Source organism: Tursiops truncatus, chromosome 15 (genome assembly GCF_011762595.2).
Source record: "Tursiops truncatus isolate mTurTru1 chromosome 15, mTurTru1.mat.Y, whole genome shotgun sequence".
In the NCBI taxonomy this organism is placed as follows: domain Eukaryota; kingdom Metazoa; phylum Chordata; class Mammalia; order Artiodactyla; family Delphinidae; genus Tursiops; species Tursiops truncatus.
The window spans coordinates 11759154-11775537 of NC_047048.1; the positions used below are offsets into that span (position 1 = coordinate 11759154).

The 16384-nt window shown below is 43.1% G+C and overlaps 1 protein-coding gene across 8 annotated transcripts in view; it reads left to right on the plus strand.

The window, feature by feature from the left end:
* The first annotated feature begins 1111 nt into the window (after positions 1-1111).
* Positions 1112-16384, plus strand: part of AUTS2 (activator of transcription and developmental regulator AUTS2) — a 1117278-nt gene continuing 1102005 nt past the window's right edge. For 5 of the 8 annotated variants that reach the window (XM_033839891.2, XM_073792029.1, XM_033839892.2 and 2 more), the window contains exon 1: positions 1114-1793. In XM_033839891.2, the coding sequence (XP_033695782.1) occupies positions 1485-1793 (309 nt within the window). In that variant the 5' untranslated portion in view covers positions 1114-1484. Of the gene's footprint in view, positions 1794-16384 lie in introns of all 8 variants that reach the window. The other 3 variants (XM_073792031.1, XM_073792033.1, XM_033839894.2) reach the window with 3 other exon arrangements.

Here is a 16384-nt window from a genome sequence, read left to right on the forward strand (position 1 = left end):
CCGGCCGCCCCAGCGCGCATGCCCTGGGCTCGCGAGCGTGGCCAGCCCCCAGCCTTTTGCTTTCTACACACTCTACAACTGGGGAGGGGCGGGGTGGAGGGAGCCCGGCCGGCCACGTGATCCAGCCGGCCGGGGCCGCGGGGGCGGGAGCGCGCGCCGAGCGAGGCGCGGGGAGGGAGGTGCGCGTGCGCGCGGCGCGCGCGGGCGGGCGCGGGGCTGGGCTGAGGCGGGCGGCGGCGGCGGTGGGCCGGCCGCGGAGGGGGAGGAGCGGGAGCGGAGCGAGGCAGGCGGGCGGAGGATGGGGCCGTGCCCGGGCTCCCGCTGCAGCCGCCGGGGGACACGCCGTGCACCCTCCGGCTCGGGGCTCTCGCGGCGGTGGCGGTGGCAGCGTTAGCGGCGGCGGTGAGAGCGGCGTTCCCGGCGCTTCCTGGCCGTGCTTCTCCCTCAGGCTGGGCGAAGAGAAGAGGCGGCGGCGGCGGCACACCGGTGTCTCTCCCACTGGAGATTTCTTTCTGCTTTCCTCGTCGACTGACTCGCCCCCTCCCTTTTTTGAGGAAGGGTGACCTCTTCTCTGGGACTGGAAAAAATATTTTTTTGAGGAGGGGGGGTGGGTGGCAGCCTCAGGGGCTGCTTCTTCTCTTCTTTCATCTCCTCCTCCTCCCCCCTCCAAGCCCGAAAAGCAAACCCCACAACTGCTCCAGCATCCTCCTTCCCTTCCTCCCCCTCCCTTCTCCACCTCTTCCAGTTTCGCCCTCTCCCCTCCTAATTATTTCATTATTATGCTTCCCTCTCTGGGGGGTCTCGTCCCTCTCAGGTCGCTTGGAAGCCTTGGCCTCCCCTGGATGCATTTCTTAAAAATTTTGGAGCCAGGGAGTGAGTTTTCTCTGAGGCGTGTGTGAGAGGCGTCGGGGGTGTTTTCCTGCGCGAGGGGCGGGTGAAGTTCATTGCCCCCACTTTCCCGCGACCTTTTCGGGCCCGATTTGGAGTCGAGGGGGGGGCAGGCGTTTTCGGGGGGCGGGGGGCGCGGCGGAGAATGGCCGCGGGGAGGGCTCCCCGGAGCCTCCTAGTCTCTTGATCAAAGCATTCCGCTATTCTGATTTATTGCCTGCTTGGTGAGTTTTTTTTTTTTTTTTTTTTTTTTTCCCCCCTCTAAAGGAGACCTGTGTGTTCAGCCATTACTTTGCTCGGCGCTGCTCACAGGAATCTCCGACCCTCGGTGCTGTGGGCAGCCCCGCACTTGGGCTCCTCGCCTCTCGCCCTCGCTCCCGTCCCTCCTCCCTCTCTCCGCCCCTTCCCCCTTTTCTTTCTCCGCTCTTTCTTCCCCTCTCTCCCTTCTTTCGGCCGCCGTCTCCCCCGCGCCCTCCTCGGGGCGGAGGGAAGCCGAGAAGGGGGAGGGAGGGATTGGTGTCAATTTTTTTGTGCGGCCGCGGCCGGAGCCTGTGGCGGGCAGGCGGCGAGCGGGGAGACCCCGGCGAAGCAGAGCCATGGATGGCCCGACGCGGGGCCATGGACTCCGCAAAAAGCGGCGGTCGCGGTCTCAGCGAGACCGGGAGAGGCGCTCCCGGGGCGGACTGGGGGCCGGCGCGGCCGGCGGCGGCGGGGCCGGCCGGACCCGGGCGCCCTCGTTCGCCTCGTCGTCGGGCTCCGACAAGGAAGACAATGGGAAGCCCCCGTCCTCCGCCCCGTCCCGGCCCAGACCCCCGCGGAGGAAGCGGAGAGAGTCCACCTCAGCCGAAGAGGACATCATTGATGGATTTGCCATGACCAGCTTTGTCACTTTTGAAGCGCTGGAGGTAAGGGGGACCCCCCTCCCCCCGGTTTCCCTTTATAGGCACGACCCCCCCCTCCGCCGGCTGCGCCCGGCTCTGCTGCCTCCCCCGCCGCGCTCCGGTCGGTCTGGCTGTCTGTCTGTCTAGGCTGAGGTCTTATTGTTGCGGGGGGGGGGGGAGCTGGGGGCGCGGGCAGACAGGCAGCAGGAGGGAATCGACAAGCCGTGCCTGGTCTCCAGGTTTCCTCGTTCTCTCTCGACTTCCCCCTGCGCCCCCTCCCTGCACCCCCTCCACAGCAGATGGGCAGAAAGAAAGGGGTTCAGGCATCACAACAATGCGCCCCCCTCCACGGAGAGCTCTGCCCCTACTCCTTCCTCCTCTCCCTCCCCAATCATGGCTTCTTGGCTGGTGGAAGTCTCTGCTGGGTTTGGGGCGCCTGTGGACGGTTCTCTGTGTGCTTTCTACAGAGCCATATGTCCCTGTGTGTGTGTTTGTATAGACCATTCCTGGGTGTCCTCGGGACCAGAGACTGATGGGGTTTTGTGGTTCTTTGCCCCCCTTCCCCTGCCCCCTTTTTTTCTTTTCATTTCTTTTTTCTTTCTTTCCTTTTTTTTTTTTTTTTCTTTTTTTTTGGTGAAGCTGGGGAAGGGGGCGTTTTCTCCTGGTTGGGAGAAAGGAGGGAGGAGGGGAGGGAAGAGAGGAAAGGATGGAATATCTTTCTGTATTCCGTACAGGGCTCTATTACAGAAAGGGTTAATTGTAATATTATCTGTACACATACATATGCACATGTGTGTGTACATGAGCAATTCGGTTAAAGGACAGAAAAATGTACAATAGAGAGGACTGGTGGGAGGAAAGAATAAAATCCTAGCGGGTATCTGAAGGGCTTGTCACCCAATTGTCCCTCTCCTTTTCCTTTTTTTTTTGAGTTTCTTTTTTTTATCTTTCTGATTGGCTTTGTGTGTGTGTATATTCTCTGTGTGTCTTTCTTTATTCTTTGGGCACCTGCAGCATTGATTTCCAAATGCACATTTTTCTGCCAGCTAAAGGGCTCCTTGGGGGTGGTGATGGGGGGCAGGTAGGAGGAGATTGTCCAGGGGTCAGAGGGAAACTCTCTTTACCTGGATGGATCTGATTTGGTGCTGGCATGGGTCACTGACCTGTATAAAAGTAACCCCCTTTTTTCTCCTCCACCCCCAACACGCCACACATACAGAGCGCTTTGAGACTCTGCAGAGTTGGTCCGGCTTTCTTAAGAACAAAACCAAGATAGGAGTTGGTTTCTAGCCTTTTCTGCACCTGATGTGATGGTTTGAGGTTCCTGAAAGAAACTTTTCCTTTTCCCTTTGGTTTTTGCTGTTATTATGGTATTGTTTGCAATGCTCAAACGTAAGCTTTGTTAATGACAGCTTAAGTCTCACATGCGGTAACTGTACAGGTTTAGAGGTTTAGACGGCTGGTTCTGTGTGTGTGTTTGGGTGTCAAGTTTAAATATTTTTAAAAAGGAAGCCTTCCTGTTAGGGTTGTTCTTTTCTGTTTAAACTGCTTTTTGGTTGGGCTGCTGGTGGTGATGGTGGTGGATGGTGGCTAGTGGCTGGGGAGGAAGGGAGGGTGGTGGTATTGGTGGCCATAGAGTCTGATGTTAGTGATTGAATCAGTTGTCCTTGGGTTCTAGAACTGGTGGTTTATTGGCTAAAATGGATCTTACGGAGTTCTTTTGAGTGTTGAGGCTCACCACTTGTTAGGATAATTCTAACTGTGGCTTCAACTTTGCCAAGGTGGGAGGGTACTGTACAGTGTGACCTCTTTCTCTCTGTCTCTCTTTTGCTTTAAAATAGGAATTGAAATGTCAATACGTGTCCTAGTACATGAATTAGAAAACGCTGCCTAGGATTTGGTTGCTATCAATGGATGGTTTAGGACAGTATTCGTAAGAGCTGCTTATAAGTGGTTTTGCTTCCTGCATGGTTATCCTGCTCTGCTGTGTGCCCCTTCTCAGTAAGCAAGAGGGGCCTACAGATTCCCATGAACATTTTTGAAGACCAAGTAAAGATAAATATAATTTATGCAGTGTTTTTGATTGTTCTACTTTTAATAAATATTTGACTGGGCTTGTGATATATATGTCTATCCATCTGGCTTTTGTGGGAAAATGTGCCCCTTCTAGTTTCTTTTGGGTGTAAAAAAAATTTTCAATTTTTAAAGGCCAAGTTTGAAATGTACCATTAATACCGTTCCTTTCCTTGCTGTGATTATTTTTCTGCTACTTTTCTAGATTCAAAACCCAGGTTACTTCGGTTACCTGAATATTACACTACCTTCATATCTGAATATCATTTGAATATCTTTGTGTGGGTATAAAGGTCTAACTTTTTAAAAAGTTTCTTTAAAACTTTATAGAAAATTTAAACATATACAGAAGTACAGAGAACAGTATAGCAGTCCCCAGTGTACTGATACACCACCACCAGGTTCAACAGTTGCCAACTCATGTCTCATCTTTATGCCATCTACTCATTCTCTCCTCCTAGATGTGATGTGAGAAATTGGTATGTATTTTTTAAGTGGTAATGACTCAAAAAAACACAAAAAACCCACCCAAACCGATAGTACCATTATCACACCTAGGTTAATTAACAACAGTTCCCTAATATCATCAAATATCCGGTCAGTGTTCACATTTAGGCATCCTAATTTTTGTAGGAAAGCTGTAAATACACTTCTAAGGTTAAAAACACACAGTGGGGAATAAAAATCATCATGTATGTCTGGTTCTCTGGGAAAAGGTAGAACTGTTTGCTGCTTATCACGTTTGTGTCCATGCTGGATGGTCAGACATATGTGTGTGGTGATCATTAAAATAAAACCTCTGGTGTCCCACTGTACTCAGTTTGGAAGATTTACTGAACTATCACTAAGAAATGTGAGAGCTTATTAGGAAACAGGCAACTAAACTATGAACTTGGACAGAAATGTATGTTACAGGAGTGCTTGTAAATGTTAAGAATTATTAGAGATTCTAAGAGTTATCCTAAATACATACTGTGTTTTTGTGTGTAGAAATGAAATCAGTTGTCACCACGTGTCATCAAGGTTGCTGCTGATACTGTGATTAGAAACTAGAAATACTGGCTTGCACAGCTTGGCTTTTAAGCTGATGTGGGTTCAGAGCAGTAGCTAGCTAACTGTCGAGTGTATACTTTGGGTGTTAATGGACACATCATTTGACGCCTATGGTTTTGTCTAGAGTAGCTCATTTTGACTTCCCTTTTAAGAAGAGGCTCCTAACTCATAATGAAATGTCCTGATACAATTGTTCCATACTAACTGTGGTTTTACTTACAGTACTGGAGGAAAAATAAGAAACTTGTCTAATGAGAATCTACATTTTTATGTTGATTTATTTTCCCTACTGTTGGTTCTTATTTAAAATGAAAGCTTTGGATGGGGTTTGAGAAGTCCCACACTTTATATGCAGTGAAACTGGCAGAGGTAGTTTCGTATTCTGCAGGGACACTTGTCTTGAGTAATTGTGCCCTGAAGTTCAAGTATGTGATTGTGAAGAGCCTCATGATAGAAGATAAGAGGGTAAGTGAGGAGGCGAAAGTTGAACATGGTGTTCTTTTCATTATGCATTTGAGAAGCAGAATTACCATTTGGTATGGTATTGTTTATTTGAATATTCTTTGAATACAAGTGAATATCCCCAGATATCAAGCCTCATGAAAAAGTGGTTTCCAGCAAACAAAGTATAAATGGGAATGTTGGGGTTCTAGTAACTGTCAGCATGCCCAGATGTGCCAGATAATATTACCTTTCTGTCGTTATTTGCATTTCTTTCTGTGTAGTCTTGATTAGGAAGCCATGTGAGCACTATGACTGAAAATTTGCAAATTCATTATTTTCCCCCTCACTCGGCTGCTGTGTACTGGGTTCTTAGGGCAGCCTCCTTTTGTACAACTGACCAAGGGAAGCGAAGATGAAATTGTGGGATTAGCAGGTAGGAGGCTAGTTGGAGCTTTGCAGGCTGGTGAAAATGAAGGAATACTCATTTCTGGTGGGTGGAGGATCAAACGAAGACTTTCATGTGGTCTTCATTTCCTATGTGTTTCAGGGCTTACCCGCACATTGGTAGCGTAAATAGGCTGTACAGAATTTGATGTGCTTGTAACGTGCCAGGTTTGTAGGCTATAATAATTTACTATGGTCAAATCTCACTTATTCCGTTGTTTAAAAAACATTAATCGTTTTCCTTGTATCAGTCAGCAAATATTCATGGAGTGTTTGATATGTGCAAGATACTAGAAAGAGTACAGACACCTAAAATATATATAGTGTCTTGAAGGAGTGTGCAGTTTAGTTGAAAAATGAAGTCCAGAACCTATAAAATGATTTTGAAACAGGCACTTGAATGCCTAATACCAACTAAGTGCAATAGGCTTTCAGAGAAGGGATAGTGAGATAGGCTGAAGTGTTTGAGAAGGCTTCCTGGAGAATATGGGGCCTGGAAGGTTGAAGTGATTTGGATAGACACGGAGGGAGTGTGGGGAGGTGGGCATTCTAAAAAGAGGGAATGGTGAAGAAGGCACAGAAACAAGATGGGTGATTAGGTTTTGCGGGCAAAGAAGTGCTGGTGGAAATGAGAACAAAATTGTGTAAGAAAGAGTGCTTGTTCGGGAGTCGGGAGACCAGTGGAGACCCACACTCCAGGCTTGGCTGTCCTAACTAGTTGAGTGACCTTGGGAAGGCACTCTTTAAAGCCTCATTTTCTTTTTCCACAAGTTGAGAGGTTTAGAGTAGTTTTAGAGCAAAGGTACCCAAGCTGGAATGGAACATAGTTCTGTGGACGTTCATAGGTTGTGTTCCAGACCAAAAAAATGTGATCTACTCTCAGTTTTGGAACTTGATGGGCTAGACAAAATTAAATGGATGATTTGTTCTGCCCAGGTTAGAAGTCTTTTGTAATGTGTATATGAGTTTTGAATATTAGAGAAGGAGAAGTGATGTGCCTTATTTCGTAATTTATAAGACCACAGGGCACTTTTTCATTCTTGGCATTATAATTCATAATCTATAATCCAGTATGGGAAATGCTGGAAAAGATTTCAATGGTCCCTTCCAGATCTTGGCACTTGATAGTCTCTGAGTCTAGGGTGAGTGGGCTGATGATAGACAACTTGGAAAACCAGGCACAGAAGTTTGGAGTCAGAGTAGAGGCTGCTGCTTAAGTAGGAGTGGCAAGGGGAGTGTGAGATGTAAATAATGATGATTAGTCCACTTTTCCTTCTGCTCCCTTTTCCTGCCTTGGTGTCAGCCCTTCATTGATTGTTAACAACCCCACACATGAGGTGAATATTGGTGAGTGATCTCATTAATAGTTCTTTCATTGGGATAGCAGCCCAATTCTGATGCTACCAAGCTGCCTTCCAGCCAGAGTGAGTTTTATCCTATCTTGGTTCCTTCTGGTTTCCTGTACTGCTGATTTTTAGCAAGCTGGCAAAGAAGGCTGGATGAGAAAGGAGGTTGACACTGATGTTAAAATAAAGGTTTCAAATTATCTGCCTTTTGCTCGCTTATGTATGATGTGTTCATTCAAGAAAGGTCAGAACCCTTCATCTGCTGTTACACAAGTGAAAACTATGGAGCTATGTTTTTGTTACATTTTTCGCTTTCTATCTTGGGAAGTTTGGGATGGGACTGTGGAGTAAATGGGTCAGTTCCAGCATTTCACTTCAGACAATTTGCATAGCTTTAGGATCTGAGAAGTTCCTAAGTGGTGAGAAAGTCTACAGGAAAAAAAAAGGACTGTGAATGTGCTTGGTTATGAATTCAAGTATATTACTTTGCTTACTGAACTTCAGTATTTCACCGAACAAGGCAGAGCATCACTCCAGGAGTATTTATGGGAGATGAGGTCGAAGATGGCGGTGTGGTGATTCCACATGCCTTGTGTTAGTAGTTGAGATGAACTACTTTAGATCTTTTTTGGAAGTAGGCAGGGTATACATGAATCAGTAAATTTAAAAACTGAATCACAAAGTTAGTGATTACCCTTTCATCCTTTTTGAGAGTGTTTTCCTCTAGCTTTCACCATTGAAAAAGGGTTAAAAAAGACAGGGCATTCAACATGATTCCAGGAGATTCAAGGAGCATTGAGGGTGTTAGAGATTCTAACTATACAACAGTTCTATATGCTGTCAAAAATAAATGGTGATTTGAGAGAATGTGAGAATGTGAGGATTAGAAATAAGGTCCCCAAGCCAAGAAAAATAAGAGTTGAGGGCAGCTGTTAAAGAATAATTTAGGTTCCACTTGCTAAATTTGGAAGCCTTTGGATATAAGGTCCAAAGGCTTGGACATAAGGCATATGTCCAAAGGCTTTGGACATAAGGTCAATTGCACTTTTTGTTGGAGGGAGTGTGTGTGTGTGTGTACACGCACGCAGAGGGTGGATGGTGGGTTAGTTTTTACATTTTATTTTACCCCTATGCTGTAATATACTAACATATTAAGTGTAGCCTAACTTTGTAAAAGTGCCTCATACTATTTCTTTTTTTTTCTCAGGAAACAACACTTTTTTCAGGGTTAGGATTAAACCCAATATTTTGTTGATATAGGAAAAAGACCTTGGTAATGGGATAGCAGCTGTTCATTTGAGAAAGTTCTGGAAAAAAATCAGATTAAAAAACTCTCAAATAATTGAAGTTTGGAAGAGCAGGAAGGCAATTAATTTGGCGAAACCCAAGACAGGAGAGGATCAAAACCAGTTTAGGGACATTTAGCTGGGTCAGAACAGTTTTTCTTATATAATGTGTACCTGTTCAATGAATAGATGAATGCAGAATTTTTTTTTTTTCTAGAAGTGGGGCATAGAATTTAAGGCTGGTGAGACCCTAAATTTGCATTTCTTCTTCCAGATCTGAACTGTGTTCTTACTTCATTTCTTCTAACAAGCCTGCAGGGTAGGGGGTATGCAGTCAGTACCTATCTTGTAAGGTCACAAAGAATAGATCCTTTTTATGCTGTTAGTGACTGAGGAGGGGAGGGGTAGATTTAACTTAGTCTGGCTTCCTTTGCTTGCTTAGGAAGAGACTAGGCAAGTACAGCCTTCTTTGTGTCATTCCTTTTCAGTCTCTGATTCCATCTTTTGCAAGGGAACTTGTAGCCTGAAATCATTTGTATTGCTGCCGTCTTTCTAGGTTTTTATTTCATATACTAGTGCATGTGTCAGTCTCATCCTAGGATCCAGTAGACTCCCCACCACCCACTGCCCGCCTACCTCCTTCTCTCCACCTTCATTATTTGAACATTGACAGTCTGTTTGAGGGACTCTGAAGGTAGCCCCATGAGGATAAATTGCTTGCCTCAGTTTTCTGGGCTGTATCAGCTCATCATTTCTGATTTCTCATTCATTTGTGAGCTCTGGTTAGAGTTTGCCTGAATAAATACCACAAATGACCAAGTACATACAAATATTTTGTCGTTTTGGCTTGCCACTCTACCATGTAGTGCCATATCTCTGGGCCCTGGAAAACCCAAGTGCGCGGACATATGGCATTTGGACATAAGTAAAATGGAGTCACAAGAGGAGGAGGGAAAGCCCACAGTTTGTAAGTAAAGGAAAATGGCTAATGCAGGTTGGGATTCATTTTTGACAGAAAGCCTTCAAATTGCAGGTACTGTGTGGTTGTTATTAACTGAAGCATTTTGAAATGACCTGGGTTAGATATAGAAACACAGCCTGTGAAGACAAAATGCGACTCTTGGTTATATGGGTGAAATGTGATACCTTTAGACTGAATCTGGGACAGGATTTAAGTCAATGCCAGGGTCAAGTTGTGATGATTCCTGAGGGATGTCAGGGATGTTGTTTTCCTTGTCTCCACACCTACCTTCCCGTGTAGTACAACCCACCAACTTCATTTTACATTTCTGCAAAGTTTCTCATGGCAGTGATATTTTAGAGCTTGAAAAGAGGAATTAAGAGAGTCTAGTATTGCACTGATTTCTCGATAGTTATAGTGAAGTAGACTTTTTTTTTTTTTGGTTGTTTGCTAGGGTCTCTGTTCAGTTATGCTTACTGGCTAAAGGTTGCTGGCTAAAGGTGATTTAGTGAATAGTTTTCCATAGTTAGAAACTAAGTAAGAGGAAAAAAAAAACAACCCTAAGGAAATAAAGATGTAGATGGAACAGTAGTTGAACATTAGAACATCACTTGTTTTCCAGCCACATACTAGAAATTCCAGTGTTCCACCCATTCTCTCTGTACATGTTCAGTTGGCAAAAATAATGAAGGTCCTGGATTGTGCTGTTCTAAGAAATGATCTTATGTAGTTCAAGTGAAATTATACTTTCACTGAGGCAAAAGGGGAAACAAGCATTTGGTTTTGTGCGTTGCTACATATTACAAAGTTTGCTCCTTTCTCATTTGTTAGGCTGATCAGTTTGATTATTTGTGAAAATTACAGTTTTGAGATTAATGTGCATAGCTACATCTTCAGGGGGTGTTATCCTAAAGTTAGGACCTCAGCTTTTTCAGAGCAGTCTTTTGATCCATTTCAGTTCAGCTATTGTTGGTTGATGTGCTTTCTAAGCCAGAGCAGCATTAGAGGCACAGTTGTTATCTTGAGAAATGCTGTAGTTCTACCTCTCATTTTGCAAATGAAAACACAGCCTAGAGGGGTTAATTGTCCTGCTTAAGATCACACTGGGAGTTAGAGGCTCTCAGTGTTATCCAGTGAAACTGGGAGACTGCTTTTCCTCAGTACTTGGATTTCTAAGGATTGAGAACATTGGAAGGTAAAAAAAAAAAAAAAAAAAATAATAATAATAATAACTGCAAATGAGGATGATCAACCATGATTGTAAAGATTCCCATTTTTTCCAAGAAATGTTCTGATTATTACCCAGTATCTTTCCCCCAGTGTACAATTGGCCTTTCTCTGCAGGTCCATTAGTCTTTTTTAACACCCCCCCTCCCCTCCATAGTGAGGATGTAAAAGAAAAAATAAATATTAGGGTGATGATATGAGGGTTTCTTATCCTTGAATAACCGATGGAAAGATAAAATAATTATTTGAATGTAAGATGATCTTAATGTGGCCCACTTAAAATTTTAACGTAATTTTTTGGATAGAATATTTTTCTTCAGCCTGGCAATTCAGAGAGACTCAGAGCAACTTACTAAAGTTGGTAGCAGAACATTTGAAACAAGTGAACTTTGGAATCTGGTTGAGTTGAAGGCTCAACCAAACTTTTCTTCTGAAGAAGAAAGACTCAAAATATTAAATCCACATGATGTGTTGGCTAAGGCATCTCGCCTGTTTATTGCTGAACCAGAAAATTTATAACAACTGTTTGTCATGTGTATATATTTATAGCCATTCATACAATGAAAAGAAGTTTTCATGAGATTGTAATAACATATCAAGATGGATGTAATTAAAACAGAAGCAGATTGACACCCTGAATTAAATGCAAACCATAAACCAGGATACCTGAGCATTGGTACCTTACATATTTGCTGCAGGGGGCAGTCAGTCAAATATGCAAATAAAAAGACATTGATGAATTTCCCTGGGTGTGTATGTTGTGGTTGCAGAGAACCCAACTATTTTATTAATCTTTTATCAAGCATTGTTTAGATTGCAGCAACAATGGAATGTATTAATTTGGCAGACCAAATAGCTTAGGACCAGAAAGTAGGAAATAATAAGGGGAACACATGATTGATATACTGTACTATAAATAACACATGCAACTGACAGAGGGGCTGAGTAATCTTTAGATCTGTGCTTAATGTCACTGATGGAGTTGTTAAACCAGGATGTTTGAGTTGAACTTCAGTCAGAGAGGCTGCCTCCCATTTAAAATGCAGGTCTATCTCTAGTTATACCCTGGACTGATGTGTTGACAAAATTGGTGTAAATCGAATTTTTGTGAATTGGGTGAACACACCAGGGGAATCTTACTGTGAAAAAATATGATTAAAAAAGAAAATCAAGTATGGTACTCCTTCTGTCTGCATAGAAGCTTGGATTTTGTTACAGTGAGTCTCTTTAGATGGGCATTGCTTTTCCTGAGACACTCTTCTGCATGTGTTCCCCGTGCTCCTGGAAGAAAGTGACTGTGAGGTTTGCATTTTCTGTACAGGTTTCATACCTCACTTGGTCGGTGCTTCCAGGAATAATTGGTGGTGATTTGAATAAGCCCACATCATTCAGATTTCAGAGGTTGGTTTTCAAGTGTGTGCTAAGGAGGGCTTGCAGCTATGAATATGGAGTATGATTTCCATATCTGTTCCATTGGGAAGTCCAGGCATGTCATAACCACTTCAGAGCCATGATTGTACGGAGACACCCTAGCTATAATTTTTCTATATGACAGTTCACTTTTAAAATTGTAAAGATGCCAAATTCAGGACTGTATTGTTATTAGGGAAGTCTGTGACATCTGTTATATCTTGTTAACCAGGGGAGGAAAATGCCTTAATCAAAACATCTAATTATGCCCTCTCAACTGATGAAAGATCTTTTGCTAAATTTTTGGAATTGGCCTTAATGGAAGAAGCTGGCCTCTACAGGAACTGTGAAGTAAATTTACTCTTTTTATTTGAAAAATACTTATCGCTAACCATGGTGACATAAGGGTATTTTAATTTTATCAAATTGCTCTTGTGCTGTGTGTTGAAGTAGATATTTCCAGAAGTTGTCTAAGCCAGCATGAAGGTTTTGCTTTTGTCCTCCCTCTCACCCTCATAGCATGTGAGGCCCCAGAGGCAGTTTGTACTTGCAGATGTGAGCCTAGGAAGATACTTGGTGGCTAACAGCCACCTGGAGAGGGAGCAAATGATCATTACAGGTGAGAAGCTGGGGGATAATTCAGCCTGTGTGCTGGGAGGTGTGATTTCATACCTGAGTGTTAAAACCTTCCCTGTTAGACAGTTGTGTTGTTTTAAAATTAGTTTTATTAGTCTAATATAGAAGTGGCCCAAATTGTTCCAGGTCATCTTCAGTTGAAGGAATATAACTGTTTTTAAGCACTGAATATATAGTGTGATTCCAGAAATATTTCCTGTGTTTAAAAGTAGTTTCATGTAATACCTGAAAGTACCAAAAACTGTGTTTAATTCAGCATATCTACAACACTTCTCGCTTCCTTGATCACTTTATAAAAATTGTTAAATTTTTTGGCAATGTATTTTGGATCATGCATACTTTAAACTTGTCCAATAAAGCCATCCTTTATCTGTATTTCAACCCAGAACTAATTTTATCTGCAGCAATTTTGTTTCCAGAATCACAGATAACAATAGTAATAGTAGTAGTAGTAGTAGTAATAATAATAATAAACTTACTGATAATGCTGACCTCAGAGCAATGCTTTATTTCTTAAGTTTCAGAGTATTTCGTCTTTTTGAAATGGTTTTCCCATGGATTGAGATCTTGGGGAAAGCCTAAGGGAGTTTTTTAAGTGTTGACCGTGACACAGTGTACTCCGTGTTTTATTTGGGATCTGGTGGGAAGTTCAAGTGCTGTTAATTTTTTCTTGGTCTGTTATATGCTCCGTCATGGCTTGTTGTGTGTAACTTGGGAATAGGACTGGAACCTTGGAAAAGAGGGAGCCAGAGTTATCTTCCTATATTTCTAATGTATTGTTTCATTTCCCTCTATTCTCTAATTTTAACCTCTGTACTCTCCCTACATATATCCTTCTTTTGAGGTGTCTGAGGCTCTCAGAATTGTTGCTTCCTTTACTCAGTAATCCATGTGTAGTAGGTACTTAGTGCTTATTTAGGGTTGATCTATTTCCACAAAAATTCTATGAAAAGAAACTTTAGGAAAGGGACCTACTACTTACTTAGTACTTACTCTGTGCCAGGCATTGTGCTTGGAATTTTGCATTCATCGTCTCATTAGAGCTATGCTGTGGAAAAAATGAATGATATCCCTGTTTTATAGTCGAAGACACTGAGGCTCAGAGAAGTTAAGTCAACTTGCAGGAGGTCAGTATGAGAGGCAGGAAATGCAGCAGTTTCTGCCTGACCTGAAAGCTCGAGCTCCTCATCCCTTTCCGCTCTTCTTTTAATACAGATTCATTTTGTGACAGAGTCCCAAATGGGTCTCTGGTAAGCTACATTTGTTTGTTCCTTGTTGCTGCTGAAAATTGTCTTGGTTACAAGGGATTTTCTAGGTATAATGATAGGATTTAGGGAGGGGAGAGTACCTCACCATCTTTCGGGAAGTTCTTTATTTCGTTTTTAAAAGCTGGAGTTTACCATGGGTGGCTGCCACGCATACAGTACATCGGTAGCATATTTGTTGTTGGTTTGATTTTTTTCTCTCTCTCTTTTTCTTTCTCTCTGTCCCTTTCACTGTTTTTCCCTGTCTTAAAATCTGAACTTTTTCCTGATCACACAGATCGGGTAGATTTTAAGCCTTTGTCAAAGGCAAGTGCTCAGGCTGGTAATATTGAGGGTAACTGTGTACTGAATCCTTTCACATACTTAATGTTGCTGATTTCTTACAACAGCCCCTAGAACAGAAGTGTAGAATTGGAGAAGGGACTGGCACCCTCTCAACAGGGCATTGTGGGTATATAAGCTTATTTTCTACTATAAATTTGTAAGTATTTTGCTTGATTTTAACCTATTCTAAGAAGTAGCACTTCTCTTGGCAATTTATTCCACAATAAAACAGACCTTACTGGTAGGTTTTTGTTTTTTAACTAATAGGTACTGCATTCTTTCTGGTGAAAGAATGTACTAAGATATCTTTATCTTGAAGGTACCAATGACAAATAGTACATTATTTCCTCTGTCATTGTTTCATTTTTCTAAGCACATTTGCAAATTGTTCTCCCCCATACCCCACTCCACCCTGTAGAGGTTTGTTTATGCTACAAAAGAGTATGTGGTCTCTTCTCTCAAAAGAGAATGTTACTGTAAGATTTGCTTCTTATGGAAATCCCAACTGTGATTAGAGTACCGTACATTCTTTTTTTTAAAATATAAACTTATTTATTTATTTATTGACTGCGTTGGGTCTTCGTTGCTGTGCGCAGGCTTTTTCTAGTTGCAGCGAGCAGGGTCTACTCTTCGTTGTAGTGAGCAGGCTTCTCATTGCACTGGCTTTTCTCTTGTTGTGCAGCATGGGCTCTAGGTGCGTGGGTTTCAGTATTTGTGGCACATGGGCTTCAGTAGTTGGACACACGGGCTTAGCTGCTCCACGGCAGGTGGGAACTTCCCAGGCCAGGGCTCACCCATGTCCCCTGCATTGGCAGGAGGATTCTTAACCACTGTGCCACCAGGGAAGTCCCAAGTACCGTACATTCTTGAGAAGCCCCCTCTTCATCTCCTCTGGGCCAAATTGAGCCTCCGCACAGTTCTTCTTCTAAGACTTGGGGATTCAGACCTGGCTGATGACCATCCCTTAAGGAGTGGTATAACACACACACGCACATGTGCAGTACCCTCCCTGGGTCTGACATTTCAAAAGATTTCTGGGTGAAAATGTGAAGATAGTCAAAGTAAATACTTCTGTGAAAAGTCTCTTTTTGGAGAGAGGAGGCAGTTTCTTCTCAGAACCATTATGCTCTGAGACCTGCAGTCTTGCCCCTCTCTCTCCAGCTACAGTTGAGCACTGTTATCCTTTTGCACATCCAAAATGGAAATACAGCAGATTTCAGTTTTTAGCAGTTTATGATTGTAGGGGAGACCCAAGTCAAAGCACGTCCTTTGAAATTTAACTATAACTATAAAACCCTAGTGTCGTAGGCACCATACCTTTAAGTTCAGAGTTTTAAAAGCAATCCCTTATACCTGAATTTTATATATTTGTACAGTATGAGTTCTGTATCACTCTCGGGCCTGTCCCAGATTGTGAACACTAGGTAGGATCTGTGTATTTTAAACTTTTCCTTGTGTTGTTCCTTGCCTCTCGGGTGGTTTATAATACCCCTGTTGTGATGTTTTCTATTAGGTTGGGTACAGATGGGTGTCAATTTCACTTCAGGGCAGTGGGTGCCCTCTGTTTACTGTTTTCAGATGAACATTACCTTAGCATTGTGTTGTAGATTTCTACATTAGCTGCCCATATTTCATCTGTACTCTTATTTCATTTAGTATGGTGTCCCTGGGATTAAGGACAGAGAAATATGTATGCTCAGGCTGATTTTGAAATTACATTGTTGAAATAAAGCCCATATGGCCATTGTAAAATGGTTAGTACTGCATATAATTGCCTTCCCAGTGATGTGCTTTGTCATTACTTCCATCTTCCAAGAAGCACTCCTGTAGCATGCTGACAGCAATGGCGTCATTAGAAAACATATGGACATGCAAAGACATTAAATTGTCTTTAGTTTAAGGATTAGATTACAGTGTTAGAGGATGGGTCACCACACTTTCAGTCGATAACTCTTGCTTAGTTCAGCACTGCTAGGCTGGATGATAGAGATTTGCAAAGGTCCTATTTACTTGTTAGCTGAGTATATTTCATATCTTTCCTGCAATTTTGAGGAAGTCTTTGAGCTGTGCGTAAGATCTTATCACAATATTGTAGTCAGCTGGCTTTTCTGGGGTTTTGCTCACAACTGTTCATGCCTTGTGCAGA